The 16,560-nt window shown below is 40.4% G+C and overlaps 1 protein-coding gene across 1 annotated transcript in view; it reads left to right on the forward strand.

The window, feature by feature from the left end:
- cfap299 (cilia and flagella associated protein 299) overlaps positions 1 to 15,008 on the forward strand; it is a 51,330-nt gene extending 36,322 nt beyond the window's left edge. Inside the window, exons 4-6 of the mRNA XM_088411189.1 lie at positions 2,555 to 2,697; positions 13,552 to 13,681; positions 14,895 to 15,008. Of these exons, the coding sequence (XP_088267315.1) occupies positions 2,555 to 2,697; positions 13,552 to 13,681; positions 14,895 to 14,987 (366 nt within the window). The 3' untranslated portion in view covers positions 14,988 to 15,008. The remainder of the gene's footprint in view (positions 1 to 2,554; positions 2,698 to 13,551; positions 13,682 to 14,894) is intronic.
- The last annotated feature ends 1,552 nt before the right edge of the window (positions 15,009 to 16,560 follow it).

Here is a 16,560-nt window from a genome sequence, read left to right on the forward strand (position 1 = left end):
AAGCCCCGCCCCCATCGTTTAAGTTGTCGGATCGTCAAGATTTTTGGCCTAGTTGTTAAGCTAGTAAGTCCTGTAATGGTACACGCCAAATTTGAAGTTGATTGGTATAACCATCTAGGAGAAGGAGTTAATAGTTTGAGACCTGCAAATGGCCAAAAACGGGCCAAAATTGCACATTGCATTCAGAAATTCATAACTCATATTCTGTACATTCAAGCATATGGCTTCCACTAACTTTTTTTGTGCAACTTATGCCTAAAAACTGAAAATAATTCACCTGCAGGCAGAACTTTTGCTATGAATACTTGGTTCACGTGGGGACTGATTTGATAGGAGGAATGGGTGTTAGTGAATGCAGTGTATTGACACTGTTTTGCATTTTAATGTCGGTAAAATGACCTTGTTATTCACGCTGTTGGAATCATCCGCAAGCTTTGTGAGGATGAGCAGTCAAGGTGATGGACGGGTGTATGTTTTGTGACTTCATAAAGGCAGCCACACGGTGAGAGGTGCAGCTTCAGTAAACAAGACGTTTCACTTCCTGGTTAGAAATATCAGTACCATAAAACTCATATTTCATAAGAAATTAAAACGCCACTGTGCAAAATGTAATTTATATGCATGTATTTCAGAAGGTTTTAAATATCATAGTTTCAGCCTTTTTGCAAATTTGTTTTACACATCTGCACACTGTAAAAAAAAAAAAAAAAGTTGGGTTAAAAATAACATTAATTATATGTCAAAAAAGGGTCACACAATATTTGGGTCAATTTGACTCAACTTTCTGGGTTGTATGAAAAAATAACCCATTTTTCAACATTTTGGTCAAAACTTTGTCGGTTGTTTGCTATCCTTTGTTGATTGTACAACTGTCTGACCTTTTTGTTATCGACTGTATATTTCCACTCACAAGTCACCAGTGTTGGATTTCCGCGTTTGTTAGCAATTCGTTCCTTTCTGTCTCTCGGGTTTGTATAACCCACATCATGAAGGTCACGGCCCCGTGGCGTGTAAAACGAGCGGCCATCTTGTATTGGGTGTCACAAAGAGCTGCAAAGCTCACCTGGGACGTTGGCCTCTGGAGGGGCAGGGGGTTCACGGTTGAGGGGAGGGGGCGGAGGCTTTCTGTGAGGTCACTGCACCTGTTTGGGTTAATTGCTGCCAGGTGACGTAAGGAGGCATGTTGCCGTGGTGACGGGTGAGGGTATGTTCAAGGCTGGGGCGGGGGGGGGCAATCCCAGTCTGTTGTTTTGCTTTTCTGACATCACAAGCGCAGCTCGCGCGGACAGGCAAACGGACGCACGCCGGCGTCTTGAAAAGTCATCACGCGCGACGACGCCCAAGGACGCGATTAAGCGCCGGCCCGACGAGCTCCAGAAAACATCGAATGACTAAAATATGACCCTCTTGCGTTGTAGTGAGGCCTTCATATGCATTTATTCATAAAACAGTCATCAATGGTGTGAATGATGTTCTTTGAAAAGCAAAGCTTTGAATCCATGACTTGACACCTTAACGGAGGCTTGAAGCCCCATTTTGAAACCTTACCCCGGCTGTAAACTGGTTCGGCAATGACACTCAGGGTCAACGGCAGGGTTGCCGACTTTGTAGGAGACTGAGCAACCAGTTGAGGACGTTTCATTGTTCATTTTTGTCCATTTTGTCCACCGCTCGCTGTCACCTGGTGGGTGTATTGGAAACAAGGCAAGAGTTGTTTTCAACGTCCTTCAGGATGTTCCGTTGTGGGCCCGACCACCCGCATTAAAGACATACACATATCTTTTTTTTTCCTTTCTTGTTTTTCCACATTTTCCTTTCCATTTTTTTCTGCCTCCATCTTTCTTTTTGTCCTATGTCTTTTTTGCTGTTATTTTTTTTAAATGTTGAGTTGGTCTTTTTTCTTCATCTTTCATTTTCCTTCTTGTCTTTTTCTCTTTCTTTGGTCTTTTTTTCGTTGTTGTTATCGTTTGCCGTCTTTTTTTCATTTTTCCATTTTTTGTTTCATTAGTCCTCCCATATTTCAGCTTTTTTTCTCCGTTTTTCCTTATTTTTTGTTTTCTTCTTTGCTATTTTCCTTCTTTTATATCCATTTTCTCAATCTTTCCTTTTCTTTTTTCTATTGATTTTTTTTATTATCCCACGTTTCTTCTTTTATGTTCAGCACTTCCATCTTTTCCATCTTTTCCGTTGTCTGTTTCTTTTTATCCTTTTTCTCTCACTGTCCTGTTTTTTCATTATTTTTGTTCTTGTTTCCATTTCTTCTCATATTATATTGTATTTTTTTTTTTACTTTTGCCTTCTTCATTGTCCTTTTTTTTCTTCTCCTTTCTCTCCTTATAAACTTTTACTCCCTCTACTTTTTGTCTTCTATCTTCTCTTTCCCCTCTGTGTTTTTCGGTGTCCTTTCCTCCTATCATCTATCCTCATTTCTTTTCTTACAGTTTTATTTTCCCTTTCATGAATGTTGGTTTTTCCTTTTCCTGATGCATGGTCTTTTTTCGGGCATTTTTTGCTCCCTTCTTCTTACCTTTTCTTGTTGTACTTGTGTCCACAGTCGCTGATCTTCATTCGGGATGTAAACGCTGCAGGACAGGAAGTGTCTGGCTATATCGACTACGCCCACAGACTGCAGTCGCAGGACTTTGCGCCATATTTCAGCGGGAGAAAGAAGCTGGTGCCAGGACCCCGGGATTTATGGTGAGTCCTGCTTGGACGAGGATCGGGGTCTCCAGGGGCTGGTGGGTGGCGAGTCCACTTTGATCGGAAAGAAGGAAATCTTATTAGTTGCGATTCAACGCGCAGAAGGATTGGATGGAGCTCCACCGCCGAGGCCCCGGCGCTCAAATAACTAGAGAGAGGATTTCCTAATAATTTGACCCACTCTGGCCGAATAAGGCAAATTATTCAAAGTCATTCTTGCCACCCTAATTTGAAACCCTAACTTTGGCCTGACGGGTTCTTTTAAAAATGTAATTGGGTTCTCTATCCATGGCTGTAAATGGTAACTTTAAACCCTTTAACCTGTTTGAATTCATCATTTGAAACCCTAACCTTAGAACCCCTTTTAAACGCCTGTCCATAAAAGCCTTACTTTGAAATCGTAAATGGAATTTGAAACTCCTCTTTGAAACGCTGTCTTGAATGTTTAAGCCTTATTTGGGTCAAGGCCAACCTTTAAAAGCCTTAAACTTAGACTCAAAACCCTAACCTAAAAGCATTTTGAAACACTAACCTTTGTAGAGAACTGAAACACTGATTTGAATTTCTGATACAAATCTTTCACCCCATCATCCATCCGTTTTCCAGAGCCGCATGAAATCCTAAAACTGTCTTGAAACACACATATGAAATCGATCGCTGACCTTGCGAAACCTTTATTCAGAACTCTCACTCTGAACGCGACTAAATCGAGTCATTTACCTCGTCTGAAAACCTATATTTAAAACGTAAACCTTGTTCAAAACCATAACACAGTCTTGAAACCCTACTCCGAAACTCAAACCTCGCGTGTGGATATGTACACATTATTTTAATGGAGTCCCTTGTGAGTTCATGTTAAGTTCACGGTTGTTTGAAGCAGTAAAATCGAAGGAGCGCTCACGTCTCAGCGTGACGCCGTTACCTCATCGCCGCTGGTTGCTCTTTTCATTCAAGGAGCCAGCGCTGTTGTGCGAGGCGGCGCAGCGGCAGGTCGCTCGGTTGCACGGAGAGGTCACAACGTGGTCTGCTTTCAATTTGGTGCCGGAGCGCGGCAAGCATTAAAGCTAAGCTGCAGCTAATAAGCGTATGAAACCGAAGAAAGGCTTCCCATTGCTAAAGAAACCCGCCCCAATTTTACGGCCCACGGCTGAATACCTGCAAGTAGGGATGAACAATTAACAGAACGCAATTTTCAAGCCCGCAATTAAGCGGGGGCGGGTGGTGCAAATCTGCTTTATTTCAGTTGGTTTGATAGGGTACTATATATATATATATATATATATATATATATATATATATATATATATATATATATATATATATATATATATATATATTTTTTTTTATATATATATATTTTTTTTTTTGAGTTCAAACAGACAGTCAAATCCTGGTATTATTCATTTTTTTTTTCACTAAAAGAGGGTCTAAAAATAGCTGGTTCTAATTGACTTAAGTACTTACCATAAGTAATCAATTACTTTAGCACCTAAAGTTACCAATTAATCATAATCACTAGGTTAATGTATTACTTTAATAGTCAATTCATTTAGTGTCATTTAGTAGCACTCTACTTTAGCCTAACATTTGAAAAAAAAAAAAATAATAAATAAATATATATATATATATATATATATATATATATATATATATATATATATATATATATATATATATATATATATATATATATATATATATATATATATATATATATATATATATATATATATAATGTATTGTTTTCTATTTATTTTCCTCAAGTGTTCGACTAAAGGAGGGTCTAAAAACAGCTAGTGCTAATTGAATTAAGTGCAGAAGTAATCAATTCCATTCACAGCTCAAGTAATCAATGACTTATAATCACCTAATATTATTTATGACTTTATAATGACAATGTGTAAGATTTAGACCGTTTTTCATTCAAAATGAATAAATCAAATGATTATAAATTTAAAAAACTTGCAAATAAATGTATTCTTAGCGACCAACCTTATGTTTGAAATATAATCATAGGTCTACTTATCATTAAATGATATTACATGGGGGTTGGTACTTCTCCGGAGGTCTCCATTATAGGTTCGGACAACAGGAGGAGGAGTGTTTATTGCAGCATTTACCGTAATGCCCCTAAAGTTCTGACATGCCCATGCGAAAAATGTCGCATACTCCCTTTAATACTTGATTAATTTAGTACCAGCCATTTTACGCCTTCCTTTAAGCAAATATTTGATTTTTTTTTTTTTTTTACAAAATAAGTACTCCCAAGACCCCTGTGAGGATAAGCGGTCAAAATAATAATAATGGATGGACGGATAAATACAGTAAATTCAACCTGGAATTTCATGTCGGGACTCCTTAAAAAAAAACATACAATGTATTTCTTTGCATATTGTTTAGTAACTACAGGTTAGGGTTAACCTACCTTGGTTGACCCTAACCAAATTAGGTAACTAACCCATTTTTTGGCGGAAAAACATGACCCCCATTGGCTATGGTGAGGTCCATGTGACCAATCAGCCTTTGTCAGTTAAAAGAAATAACCCGCTGCTCTCTGGACTGCTGCCATCTTGTTTCACCATTTCATCTTTTTTGTCCGCCCAAACTTGATTCATTTCAAGAAAACTTTACTAGTCTTCAGGGGACAATTGAAGGATGAAACGCTTCTTCTCCCTCTCGTCCACTTTCCTTTCTGGACCCTTCCCATCATTTGGCGACACAGCAGAGGGAGACACATCATTGCTGGATCATAATTCAGAGGCTCGCGGAGGTTCTGAAAATTCAGCCCCCGAAGCCGGTTTGACTCAGCGACGTGAAATCTCGAGTAGACCCACAAAAAAATTCCGAGAAGCCATGTCTGAAAAGACTCCGGAACACCCCCAGAATTGTGAGCTCACTCTTTTGGTTTGAAGGTGTCATTTTAAGGCTCAAATGGCCCTTTAATTTTTTTATTCATCCACCAATGCCAATGTCATTAGGGAATGTGAAATTTGTCATTTCTATCAAATCTGGACCCACAGGAAAGTCTCAGGAAGCCTACAGGACACACCCTTAATTTTATTGTCAAATTCTGGTATTTTTTATGTTACCTTGTATAAAATACACCAAGAGTTTGGTTATAATGTAAAAACTATAGAAAAACAGAAAAAACTCTAAATTCTTCATATGTTATTGTGTTAATATCCGTAGGTTATATATTATACGGATCAGGCCTCTATTTTTTACTTTGGAAAATGAAATTTGGTGGGCGCGGCTAGCATTAGGAGAACAATAAAGATGTCTCCAGAAAACATGCAGAAAGTCCTACATTTTGTTTGGAAGCAGCGTTTTGGAGTCACGCTGGCTTTTTCCTTGGGCTCTTTCAAAGACACTTCTTCTAACTTAAGCCCCTGAAGGCAGTTTTACTTGGCTACATCAAATTTTGCTTGCATTTTCCTCATTAGCAAACCAACCAAAAAGCCTCACAAAACCATGTTAGCAAAGGCACAGGATTCCACTTTTGGTTTTTAATGTAAGAATATAATTTGCAAATGCAGCCCCCGAAGCCACATTCACTTAGCAGCATGATTTTTTTTTTTTTTTTTTTTAAAGAGCCATATTTCGGTCACGCCAATCGGTCCCACAAAAACATTGCTGTCCAATTGCTAACAAATTTACAACACGCAGCGACAGACGGACAACTTTATAAGGAATACGAATTTTCGTCATCTCTTGCGGGTGGGTCACGGCAGCAAAGCTTGATGACTCAGCATAAAACAGCAAACCCTAACAAGTCGGCTCGGCACGGTCAGCGCTTGACCAAATTCCTCCACCCGGGCCAACTCCAAGAAGGCTCAAGCAGAATGTTCAAACATGGCAAGGAAGCAGAATGCTGACACAGCACACTGATGCATTAAATTATAAGCTAGCAGAGGTCGGCTCAGCCAGCGCGCTCGCTCGCTCGCTCGCTCGGGTGGCTTGGGAATAGAATGTTTGCACTGCGCTGGCCCAATTGTGGAATACTAATTAAGGTTTTTCCCCTTTGAGGAAAATTATATTGTCGGCGTCTCGTCCACAGATGCGCGCATACTTCTACACTCAATCTACCAAAATGTCACATTTCGCATGCTTTTATTCTACGGTCAACCGCTTTGGCGATGCAAGGCAATTGGATGGACGGAGCGTTGCCATGGCAACCACCGGAACGCTCCAGCGACTGGGAAGCGCCACACCCAGTGCCGAATTAAAAAAAAAAAAAAACAAGCGGGACCTGAGCGTTATGATGGAATAAATGACACAAAGGATTCCTAAACTCGATTGTTTCCAACTTTAGGATTTTTTTGCTGCTTATTTAACAATGTGATGGATCAAAGTAAACTTTTGAATATTGTATTTGGTATTTTAACTCATTCAATACCAAAGGCATATATTTATTTTTTTTAAGAGGCCAAGACATTCAGTCCCAACTATTAAACAATAAGTACCTTTGATTGAATAGTCAAATTATAAAAAAAAAAAAAAACACATAAAATTACATCTTTGGGATTTAATGACTTAAATAGTGGCAATATAAATAAATAGAGATCGACCGATATAGGATTTTCAGGATCGATACCAATTATTAATAGTAGAGGAAGCCAATAACCGATATTTGGAGCCAATATTCATTTGCAGTTAAAGTGTAAAAATTGGCATAAAATTGAATATGTAATGCACTGAACTTCATTGAAATGCCTAAAGCATGTTTATTGAACCACACAAACAGAAAATATTAGCTCAAACCTGGAAACGGAAATGTGTCATCTGGAAAAACCGGAAGTACCTTTTTCGGCAAAACAACAAAAATATACATTAATATCAATAATCATCTGTTTGAAATATAATAAAATAAAGCATAAGGCATTCCTGCTTGATAATTCACAGAGGATGTCGTCAGATAGCGATCTGTTCGATTAGCGCGGCCGTCTGCAAACTCGGAAACGGAAACGCGTCATCGGCAAAACCGAAAGTGTTTCTATCGGGAAAACCTTTCCATTACAAAAACAAAACAATAATCATCCAGCGAAACACAACAATCCTTTAACAATATAGAAACTATTTTCTACGTCTCGTTGCATCAGCGTTAAAGGCAACACATTGATTTCTTCATGTCGGCTGGTCGGATTAAAAAAAGACAGATACCGATATACCGTACGTCAGATTTCCAAATGTCGGTCCCAATATTCGGCCCAGCCGATAATTGGTTGATCACTAATGTAAATGCGTATTGTTGAAGCCAGTATTAGTTACCCCCATGAAATTTGGTAGATCTGTTTATCATGAGAAGAACCACGTACAAGCCTCAAGAAGCCACGCCTGAAAACACACAAGAAGTCCGCCATTTCTGTTTGAAGTGGCCACTTCACATGACCTTGACTTCACTTCCCAAAGACAAGTTCATCCAGTGAGGGTTTGGAAAATAAAACCCCCAAAGCTTTTTTCATGTTGGTAAATGAACTTCAGTATGAACCCAAAGCATGAACAGACCCATCAAAAAGTCTCATGCCCAAAAAACACGGTGGATGTACGCCATTTTGGTTTGAAGCGGTTAATTTTCGATTCATTTCCAAATGTCCTTTAGAGGGCGCTACTCATTTTTAACCTTGCACGGTAGACGGACGGACAATGCTAAATCAGAAAAAAAAAATGTTTACTTTTCGTCATAGCGTGCGAGCAGAGCATGGCAGTGAAGTTTGATGACTGGCTTTCAAACACAAAACTCATAAGCTCCTCCACATGTGGAATATTTTCACCTCCCCGGCAAATATTTATCAATCCGGGGCCACAAAGTGGGGCGCAAGTTCCCATTAATGCCGTGGCACAACGCCGGAGTCCCACGGGATCCGGGATCGCTTGCAGAGTTAATGCGAGAGGACAGCGGTGCAAATGTTTTCACAGCGCGGAATGAAGCCAGGCACGCAGGTGCACTGCAGCCATGTGCTGTTTCTCAGCGTCCAAGTTTCATGCCGAGCAAACGAGCTGCCTTCCTTCCTTTTTTCAACCCCGCCTCCACACCCAAACAACCTGAAGTGCCTATACTCACACGCTATACTTAAGAAGGAAAGCTACTCGTGTATAAAAAAGACTAAGTATCAGTTCAACTCCTAAAAAAAAGTTTACAATCTTGTTCAAAGGTCAAGTTTGTTTTTTATATAGCAAGCGGGCCGGCCTCCATTTTTTTGTCGTCAGGTATATACAGTAGTGGCTTCAACAGTTTTGTTTTTTTTCTTCAAGAGCCCGTCATCATTTTGACACATTCCTAATCTGGAGTCTGAAGCAATCTAACAGCCTGTTAATACTCGATTTTGTTCAGCCTCAAATGAAGGCGTCTTTACATTAAAACGAAACCACTGTTTGTCAATCCATATCTTGGCTTTAAATGAGGGCATTTTGGCAACAACTCTTCACTACTCTTACAAGCAGTGCGCTTCTGACTGTGAGTGACAGAGCTGTGCAGGGATGTACATGTGTGTGTGTGTGTGTGGGGGGGGGGGGGGGTGCAAGAGGGAATGACTGTGGGACAGCAGAGGCTGAGCCTGGCCTTTTAGGAAAACACGCAATGCATTGTGGTGAGTAGGCAGCGGAATGGGCAGGCTGGTGGAAAGGTAGTGCTCGTAGCTACAGTAGTGTTAGCGTCTGATCACTACACCTGTGTGTATCGCGGGGGATTTCATTTCCCGGTCCTCGTTAACCACGAAAAACAAGGGAACAATTTTTTTGAACCCTCCCCTTATGTTGTGGATAAAACAGATCCGTATTAAAGGTTAAGGGAAATAAAGGAAGATTTTTTTAGTTAGCAGGATTACACACATGACCCTGGGTCAAATTAACCAAAATATTCTTTCTGTTTTATCGAGAGCCCCTATCCAGCCTAATTTCTCGGTAACCCTCATCCTGTACACAGCAGATTCAAATGCTCAGCTAATAAGCAAGCTTTGCAAAAGTCTGATAAAAATCCTGGTTACTTGAATCAGGTGTACTAGATGAGGGTTATGTAGAAAACAGGCTGGGGCTCTCAGGGATCGGACTTGGGCATCCCTGGGTTAATCCTAAAGGAAAAAAAGTGCATCAAAATGCTTGAAATAAAGAAAAATGATGCCACTTCTTATTTTATTGTAACTGCACTTCACATGGCAACAACAAAGACTTTTTCCCGGGGTCACGCGCGCACCCACCCTTTCGCCCCACTACTTGAGAAGGACTGTGTTTAGACTAGCAAAACTTTGAGGATCTCCTGGAAGTCATGACCCAGGGACGTAAGGAATCTCACAGAGGTCACTTTGCTTTGCTTTGTTTTGCTTTGCTTGCTTGGCGCAATATGCAGCGAGAGACCAAAATACTCAGCGGTGCAATTGTTTGCTCAGAAGGAAACGGTTTTAGGTCCGACGCGACCACGTGGGCGTGACCCGCCGCTTGCTCACTGGCTGGCTAGTGGGCAGCGAGTGCATAAACAGATGGTTTGAAAACACAGAAGACAACATTGATGACAGACATTAGAGGAACACAAGATTGGCTGCCGTGGACAAAATGCTTTACGGCTACAACTGCGAAAAAAAGACACTCGATCCTGGCTCTAGCATGAATGCTGCGTTTTTATGTATTATCCCGGTCTGAAATATATTTTATTTTACAAAACAATTTATTTTAAAAACTGGACGTATTCTTTTGGATTCTTTTCGGTCACTTCCGTGCCAAAATTTTACTCACAAAGAAGTCAAATGAGTTTGAAACCGATGACTTGGACGTGGAAAAGGCCCAGTCAATAGACAGGAGACGAGCCGACAACTTTGCAGAAAAAGAACGCTTTTAACAGGCAATAGCAAGAGACCTACTTGAAATAATGATTGCTACTTCGCAAGGACGCACAAACTGACAAGGAATGGATTCTCAACTTATTCGTTACCAGATGATTCCCCCGTCCACGATAAAAGTTAAAAGTCTCATGCGTTGCCCGGTACGTGGTGATAAAAAGGTCAGGGACCCCAGCTCGAGGAGCAGTGAGTGATGTCCAGTGCTACACTAGCTTCTCATGTTAGCCACTTACAGTAGTATTATCAACTGATATGTGGAGCAGTTTTTGTGAACAAAGAACGTGGACTGTGGGTTCTTTGACTGAATTTGTGAATCCATTTATTTACTTGTAGCTATATTGCTTTAATTTTGGTAGATTTATACCATCTTTTGGTGTCAAAAGACTTTGTTTAGCGTGACTTTTTGCTATGTTAGCATGATGTGCTATCTTCTTACAACCGGACCTGTATCAGCTTTTTCTGAATTTAAGAACTTCAATTTCAATCTTTTTGGTGTTTGGGAGTCAATATCAAATTCCCAACAGTAATGTTTGTCAAAAAAGTGAAGTTGAAGACGTTAGCTTCTCATGCTAACCAGCTGGCGCCGGCCTGTAGGCGGGTAAAGCAAGCCAGCCTTCCACCGCTCCGTGTGGCTCTCGCTCTGTGTTCTTAGTGGCAGCAGCAGGAGGAGGAGGGACAAGATTGCGAGTGTGTGCGGTTTGTTGGAGTTTAGTGCAGCGAGTGGGCAGCAGTTCCAGCATATCCAGCACCATCTGCTCCCTCTTAGCGCCAACCACACTGACTGTTATTGTTCCCCACAGCGGGAAGGAGAGTGTGGGGGATACTCAAAAGTGAATCGGTAAAAGTGGTATCGAACATCTCTAATACCAAATCCTGATAAGAGTTTGGGGATTATGATTAGGTAGCATTTCAAAATAGGGTTTGAAAGTGATTTAGAGTCTCAAATTAGGATTTAATATCTATGTTTCAATCCAAGGATGGAGTTTCAAAGTATGGTAGGGATTCAGATTTGGGTGGGGGTTTAAACCTTAGGTGAGGGTTTTAAATTAGGGTTTCAAGCCTGGGTTCAGGTTTCAAAGTGAAGGTTCATGTTAGATTTAGAGATTCAAGCCAAAGTTACAAGTTAGCGTTTGAAATCTAGTTCGGGTTTAAAATTAGAGTTTGAAGCCTGTGTTTGGTTTTTATGCTGGGGTTTGGGATACAGAGCAATATTTCATGTTAGGGTTTCAAGCCAAGGTTAGTTTTTTAAAATGGTGGTTGTGTTTCAAGTTAGGATTTCATACCAGTGTTTTAAGTATTGCGTTGGGTTTTCGAGTTGGATTTTCAACAAGTGTGAACCTGGTGTACAGTTTTAAGTTAGGGTTTCAAAATAAGGGTGTGAAGCCTCAGTTCGGGTTTGAAATTAGGTGTTCAAGTTTGCTTTCGGTTTCAAAATGGAGTTTCTTGCTAGAGTTACAGTTTTGAGCCATGTTCAGGCTTTTAAGACATGGTTAGGGTTTGGCCTACATATTTCAAGTGAAGACTAGGATTCAAGATGGGTTTACAGTTTCAAGCCAGGGTTAGAAATTTAATACAGGGTTTGGGTTTCACGTTAGAACGATGTCCCCACTTCAGATAGCATGTTTTAGCGGACAAAAATTAGCGTCAGCAATTTCATCCAAAATCAATAGAGTACTGGCTAGCGGCTAACTGCTACCTCTGCATGCGTGCGTGTCGTCTGGCTGAACTCTGAGCCGCGAACTGCCAATCGACCTCGGCGGGACTTTTAGCAGGTTAGCGAGATGTTGGCGCCGGGCCGCTCCGCGTTCCCGTGCGGAATGCGTCGGACGCTTTTTGGCTTGTCCTCGCAAAAAAGAATACGATGTTTCGAAGTTTCAAGCATTTCCACCTGACGGGATTTTTTAGCTGACGCGTGCGAGGTCGACAGTTCATGCGGCCCACCTCTGACCGGTTGACACGAGCTTGAACTTGATACGGGCAAAAACCATGTTAGCAAGGTTTCCAATGATTTGTAGGCTCTTCAACCAGGGTTTTCAGGACAGGGTTGGTATTTAAAGGCTGCTTTATGGTTTGAAACAAGTGTTTGCTTTGAAAGGTTTCCAAACAATATTAGTGTTTCAAAAACTGGTTAGGATTTAAAGTTAAGGTTGCAAATAAAGATTAGGTTTATGATTAAGGCGTTCAAGGGCTGCGCTGGGTGTTTAGAACTCTGGTTAGCTTTTTAATGTAAGGTTCCAAACAAATGTTTGTGTCCTAAATAAGCCTTCTGTCAAAGGTTAAGATTCCACAGTAGTGTTTGTGTTTTAAGACAGGTTTAGGTTTTTCGTGTTAGGGTTTAAAACAAGGGCTGTGGTTTCATTATTTGGGGTTGAAGATGGGTTCTAAAAAACGTAGGATTTTAAAGCCTGGGATAGGGTTATCAATAAGTCTTTTAATTTTTTTTAAGTCTCAGTTATTGTTCCAGACAAGAGTTAGAGTTTCCGTTTTGGGTTTCAGGATGTAATCAGGGTTTCAGAAATAAATTGGGGATTAAAATTAAGGTTTTTATCAATGCTAGTGTTTTAAACAAGGCGTTTAAAGTCTATGTCGGACCTTCAAATGTTGATAGATTTGAAACATTGTGTCTCTTTTAAAATTAGGGTTTCAAAATCAGTTTGGGGTCTCAAATAAGGGTCTTAAGACAGGTTTATAGTTTCAAACAAAGGTTTCATAGAAGGTTTATGGATTTATGTTACGGTTTCAAGCAACATTCAGGGTTTCAAATTAAGGTCCCAAGCCTGGAGTAGGGTTTCATTTTAGAATCTGAAAATACTGGGCAGAGGGTTCAAAGTGGTGGTTGAAGCTTGAGCAGAGCTTGTAAATTAGGGTCTCAAGGCAATATTAGCGATTCAAATTAGGGTAGAAACCTGAACTCGAAAGTGTAGGTTTAGTTTTCAAATTGGAGTTATGGTTTCAGGTGAGGCTTCAGTATTTAAATGTGTATTTGAATGTTTCGATCTGGTTCCTTTTCCTTGCACTTTAGTTACTACAATTGGGCCAATCAGGTGTCAGCTTCCACGTGCAGCTCCAATTACGAAGTCGTTTATGAGCAGCCTGACACTCTTCTGTTCAGGAGGAAGACGGATGGCAACATTCTCAATGTAGACCCTCAGGTGGGCATCGCCACAACACACACACACACAAAAACACGAGCACAGGTTTGTCTTACTATCTTAGTGGGGCCATCCCATTGACAAAATACATTTTCTAGCCCATAACCCAAAAGGACTGATTGCCTCACCTTAACTCCTTACCCCGACCTCAACCAAAAGTATGAAACCAAGTCTTGACCCTCAAAAAGAGGTCTGGACAAGTGGGGGCCATTGGAACGGCCCTACGCGCACAACTGGGTTTACCTCCGTCGCTTCAGCTTACGGTTCCAAATTGAAGTCTCAAATCAAGTAGGGTTTCATGCCGTGGTTAAAATGGTTTCAGAAATTAAGCTAAATGTTTGATTTTTTTATTTATTTACAGCAAGTTTCTAGTTTCAAAGTAGAGTTTGAAGCCAGGGTTGGGTTTAAAGTCTATTTAGGGTTTTAAAATCGTCTTAAAGATTCAAATTTAAATTTCAAACCAGTGATAGGGTTCCAAAGTAGCATTTTAAGACAGTTTTAATGTTTTAAGTTAGTCCTTTTAACTAGGCGAGGTTTGATGCCAGGAATAGAGTTGTAGGCTACATAAGAATTTCAATCACGTTTGAAGTCAGTCATGGCTGGGTTTAAAGCCTTGTTTCAAAGCGTTTCAAATTTCAGGTTTCAAACCAAGAATAGGGGTTCAATGTAGGGTATTTAAGGAAGGCTTTCAGCTTTCACATTAGGGTTTCAATCAAGGTTTAGCTTTTGATGGCAGGGTGTGGGTTTCTTGTTAGTTTGGGACTTGGTTAGGGTTTTGAGTTAGGGTTTCAAACCAAGGTTAGGGCTTCAAATTTGGGGTTTGGACACAATTTTTGGTTAAGGTTTCAAATCTGTGTTAAGGTTTCCATCTTGGGGTAGGGCTTATTACAAATCCATTTCTTGAATGACTACAAACATAAAGACTGGGTTAACAAATAAAATTATTTAAAAAAAAAAGAATACAATGAAAGCATTGTAATTTTGGGTTAGGGTATGTTTTAGGTTTTTATGTCATTTTCTACCCCAAATATCCCCGTTTTGAAGCAAACGCTTCTTGGCCACTTCATTAGGTACACCTGGTCAATCCCATCTAAGAAGTTATGTCTGCACATGGATGCTTGCTTATCAACAGTCAGATCCGCGTTTAGTTAACATTGGCGTGACTTAGGACCATCATGGCCATAGACGCTCATCAATCCCGCCTGTGTTACAGGTGGACGCCGGCCCGGACGTGCAAAGGAGCGCCGTGCAGTCCAGCATGTACACGCACGTCGTCATTCTTGACCACTACGTCGCAAGCATCTGAGAGGCGCACACATTCACACGCTGTAATTTGACGGGGGGGGGGGGGGGGGGGCAACAAAGCAAAATGTCTACCGGGGAGGCAAGCATATCACATATGCCATCTGGGCGGAGGCACAACAAAATTCCCTTTTTAACTTGCTTATCAATGTAATCATCAAGAGTTTTACTTCCACAATGTAAGAAGTTATAATGGGCTTTCCGTGCCTTTTCATCTTTTTCCCCCTTTTTAGCTCTATTTATCTATTTTAGTCGCAATCTGACCAAGTGGAGTCCAGTTGTGTTTTCGAGGGAGTCATCAAAGCTCTTCCGCGATGCTTCGCTCACACGCAATGATGACTTTTTTTTTTTTTTTTTTGGGGGGGGGGGGGGGGGGGGTGATTTTGTGTTATCTAGCTGTTCATTACCCGTGGTTTAAATTTAGTGGCAATCATTAGATCAGTTGTCCTTACAGGAACTCTGGAATGGCTACTTAAAAGAAAAAAAGTGGACTTTCTTCAGTAATGTTTTGAGGCATTTTTCTGAGGCCTTGGGGGCTGAAGTTTAAAAAAAAAAAAAAATCAAAAATTAAGCTTTCAATTTATTCTCTGACTTTTTTGGGAGAGGGAGCAATGTGTCTCTTAACATTTCAGGTTGCCAAACCATCATCTTGCGTGTATAGTTCAAATTTGGGGGCATAATATCGACTGGTGGGCCTTCTTTGATGGATCAAGGGAAAGGACATCATTGCAAGGTTCAATGCACTGAAAAATTGTGTTAATTAGCTAGTAACTGGTATAATAAAATGTTGTTAGTCATGCCTTAAAGTATTTTCATTTTTATTTTCCTAATACAAATATCCTTAATTGTAGTGGAATTTATATAAATTTGGCACTATTGCAATGAGTGCAATCCATAAATTAGGAGTGAAAAGTATATTTATCCTAATGTGTGTGCACGCACGCATGTACATGTGTTTTTTTTTTCTTTGCAAGCATAACGATAACGAGCATAACGATTGTCTCCGTCTGTCTTTTTCTTCCGTCCCGGCGTGTTCCGCTAAATTGTCTAAACAAATTAAAGACGTAAGAGCTTTGTGAGGCTGGCCGAAGGGGGAAGGTGGAGGTCCCTCTGCTTTTATCCATCCCCCCCGCCTCCCTTGCCTTTGGCCTAATAGAAGAAAAAAAAAAAAAGTCAGAAGAATGTTTAAGCATTCTGCATCTACTTTAAGGACTTGTGATGTCGAAACTAGCAGTCACATGTCAGTGCTTTCATTTAAAATGGAAGTTTATTAATAATAGACATTGGATTCCTGACTGCTGAGAACAGCTAAATTACATTGACTGGCAGATGCCAATTAAAACAAAATATGTTCCAGTTGTTCCTTCAATTTTGAGTTAGTTGAGCCGGTTACTTCAACAATTTATTTGTTTACTACTTTGTTTCCCGGTCCTCGAGGGCCGCGACCCTGCAAGTTTTTGAAATTTCCCTCCTCCAACACGTCGTGTGCTCAGGACCGTTATCAGGCATCTGCTGGGGTTTCTGATGAGTGGATCATTTGAATCAGGTGCATTGGAAGACAGAAATATCAAAAACAT

This window comes from Hippichthys cyanospilos, chromosome 1 (assembly GCF_059441005.1).
Source record: "Hippichthys cyanospilos isolate Australia breed blue-spotted pipefish chromosome 1, RoL_Hcya_1.0, whole genome shotgun sequence".
NCBI classification, from domain to species: domain Eukaryota; kingdom Metazoa; phylum Chordata; class Actinopteri; order Syngnathiformes; family Syngnathidae; genus Hippichthys; species Hippichthys cyanospilos.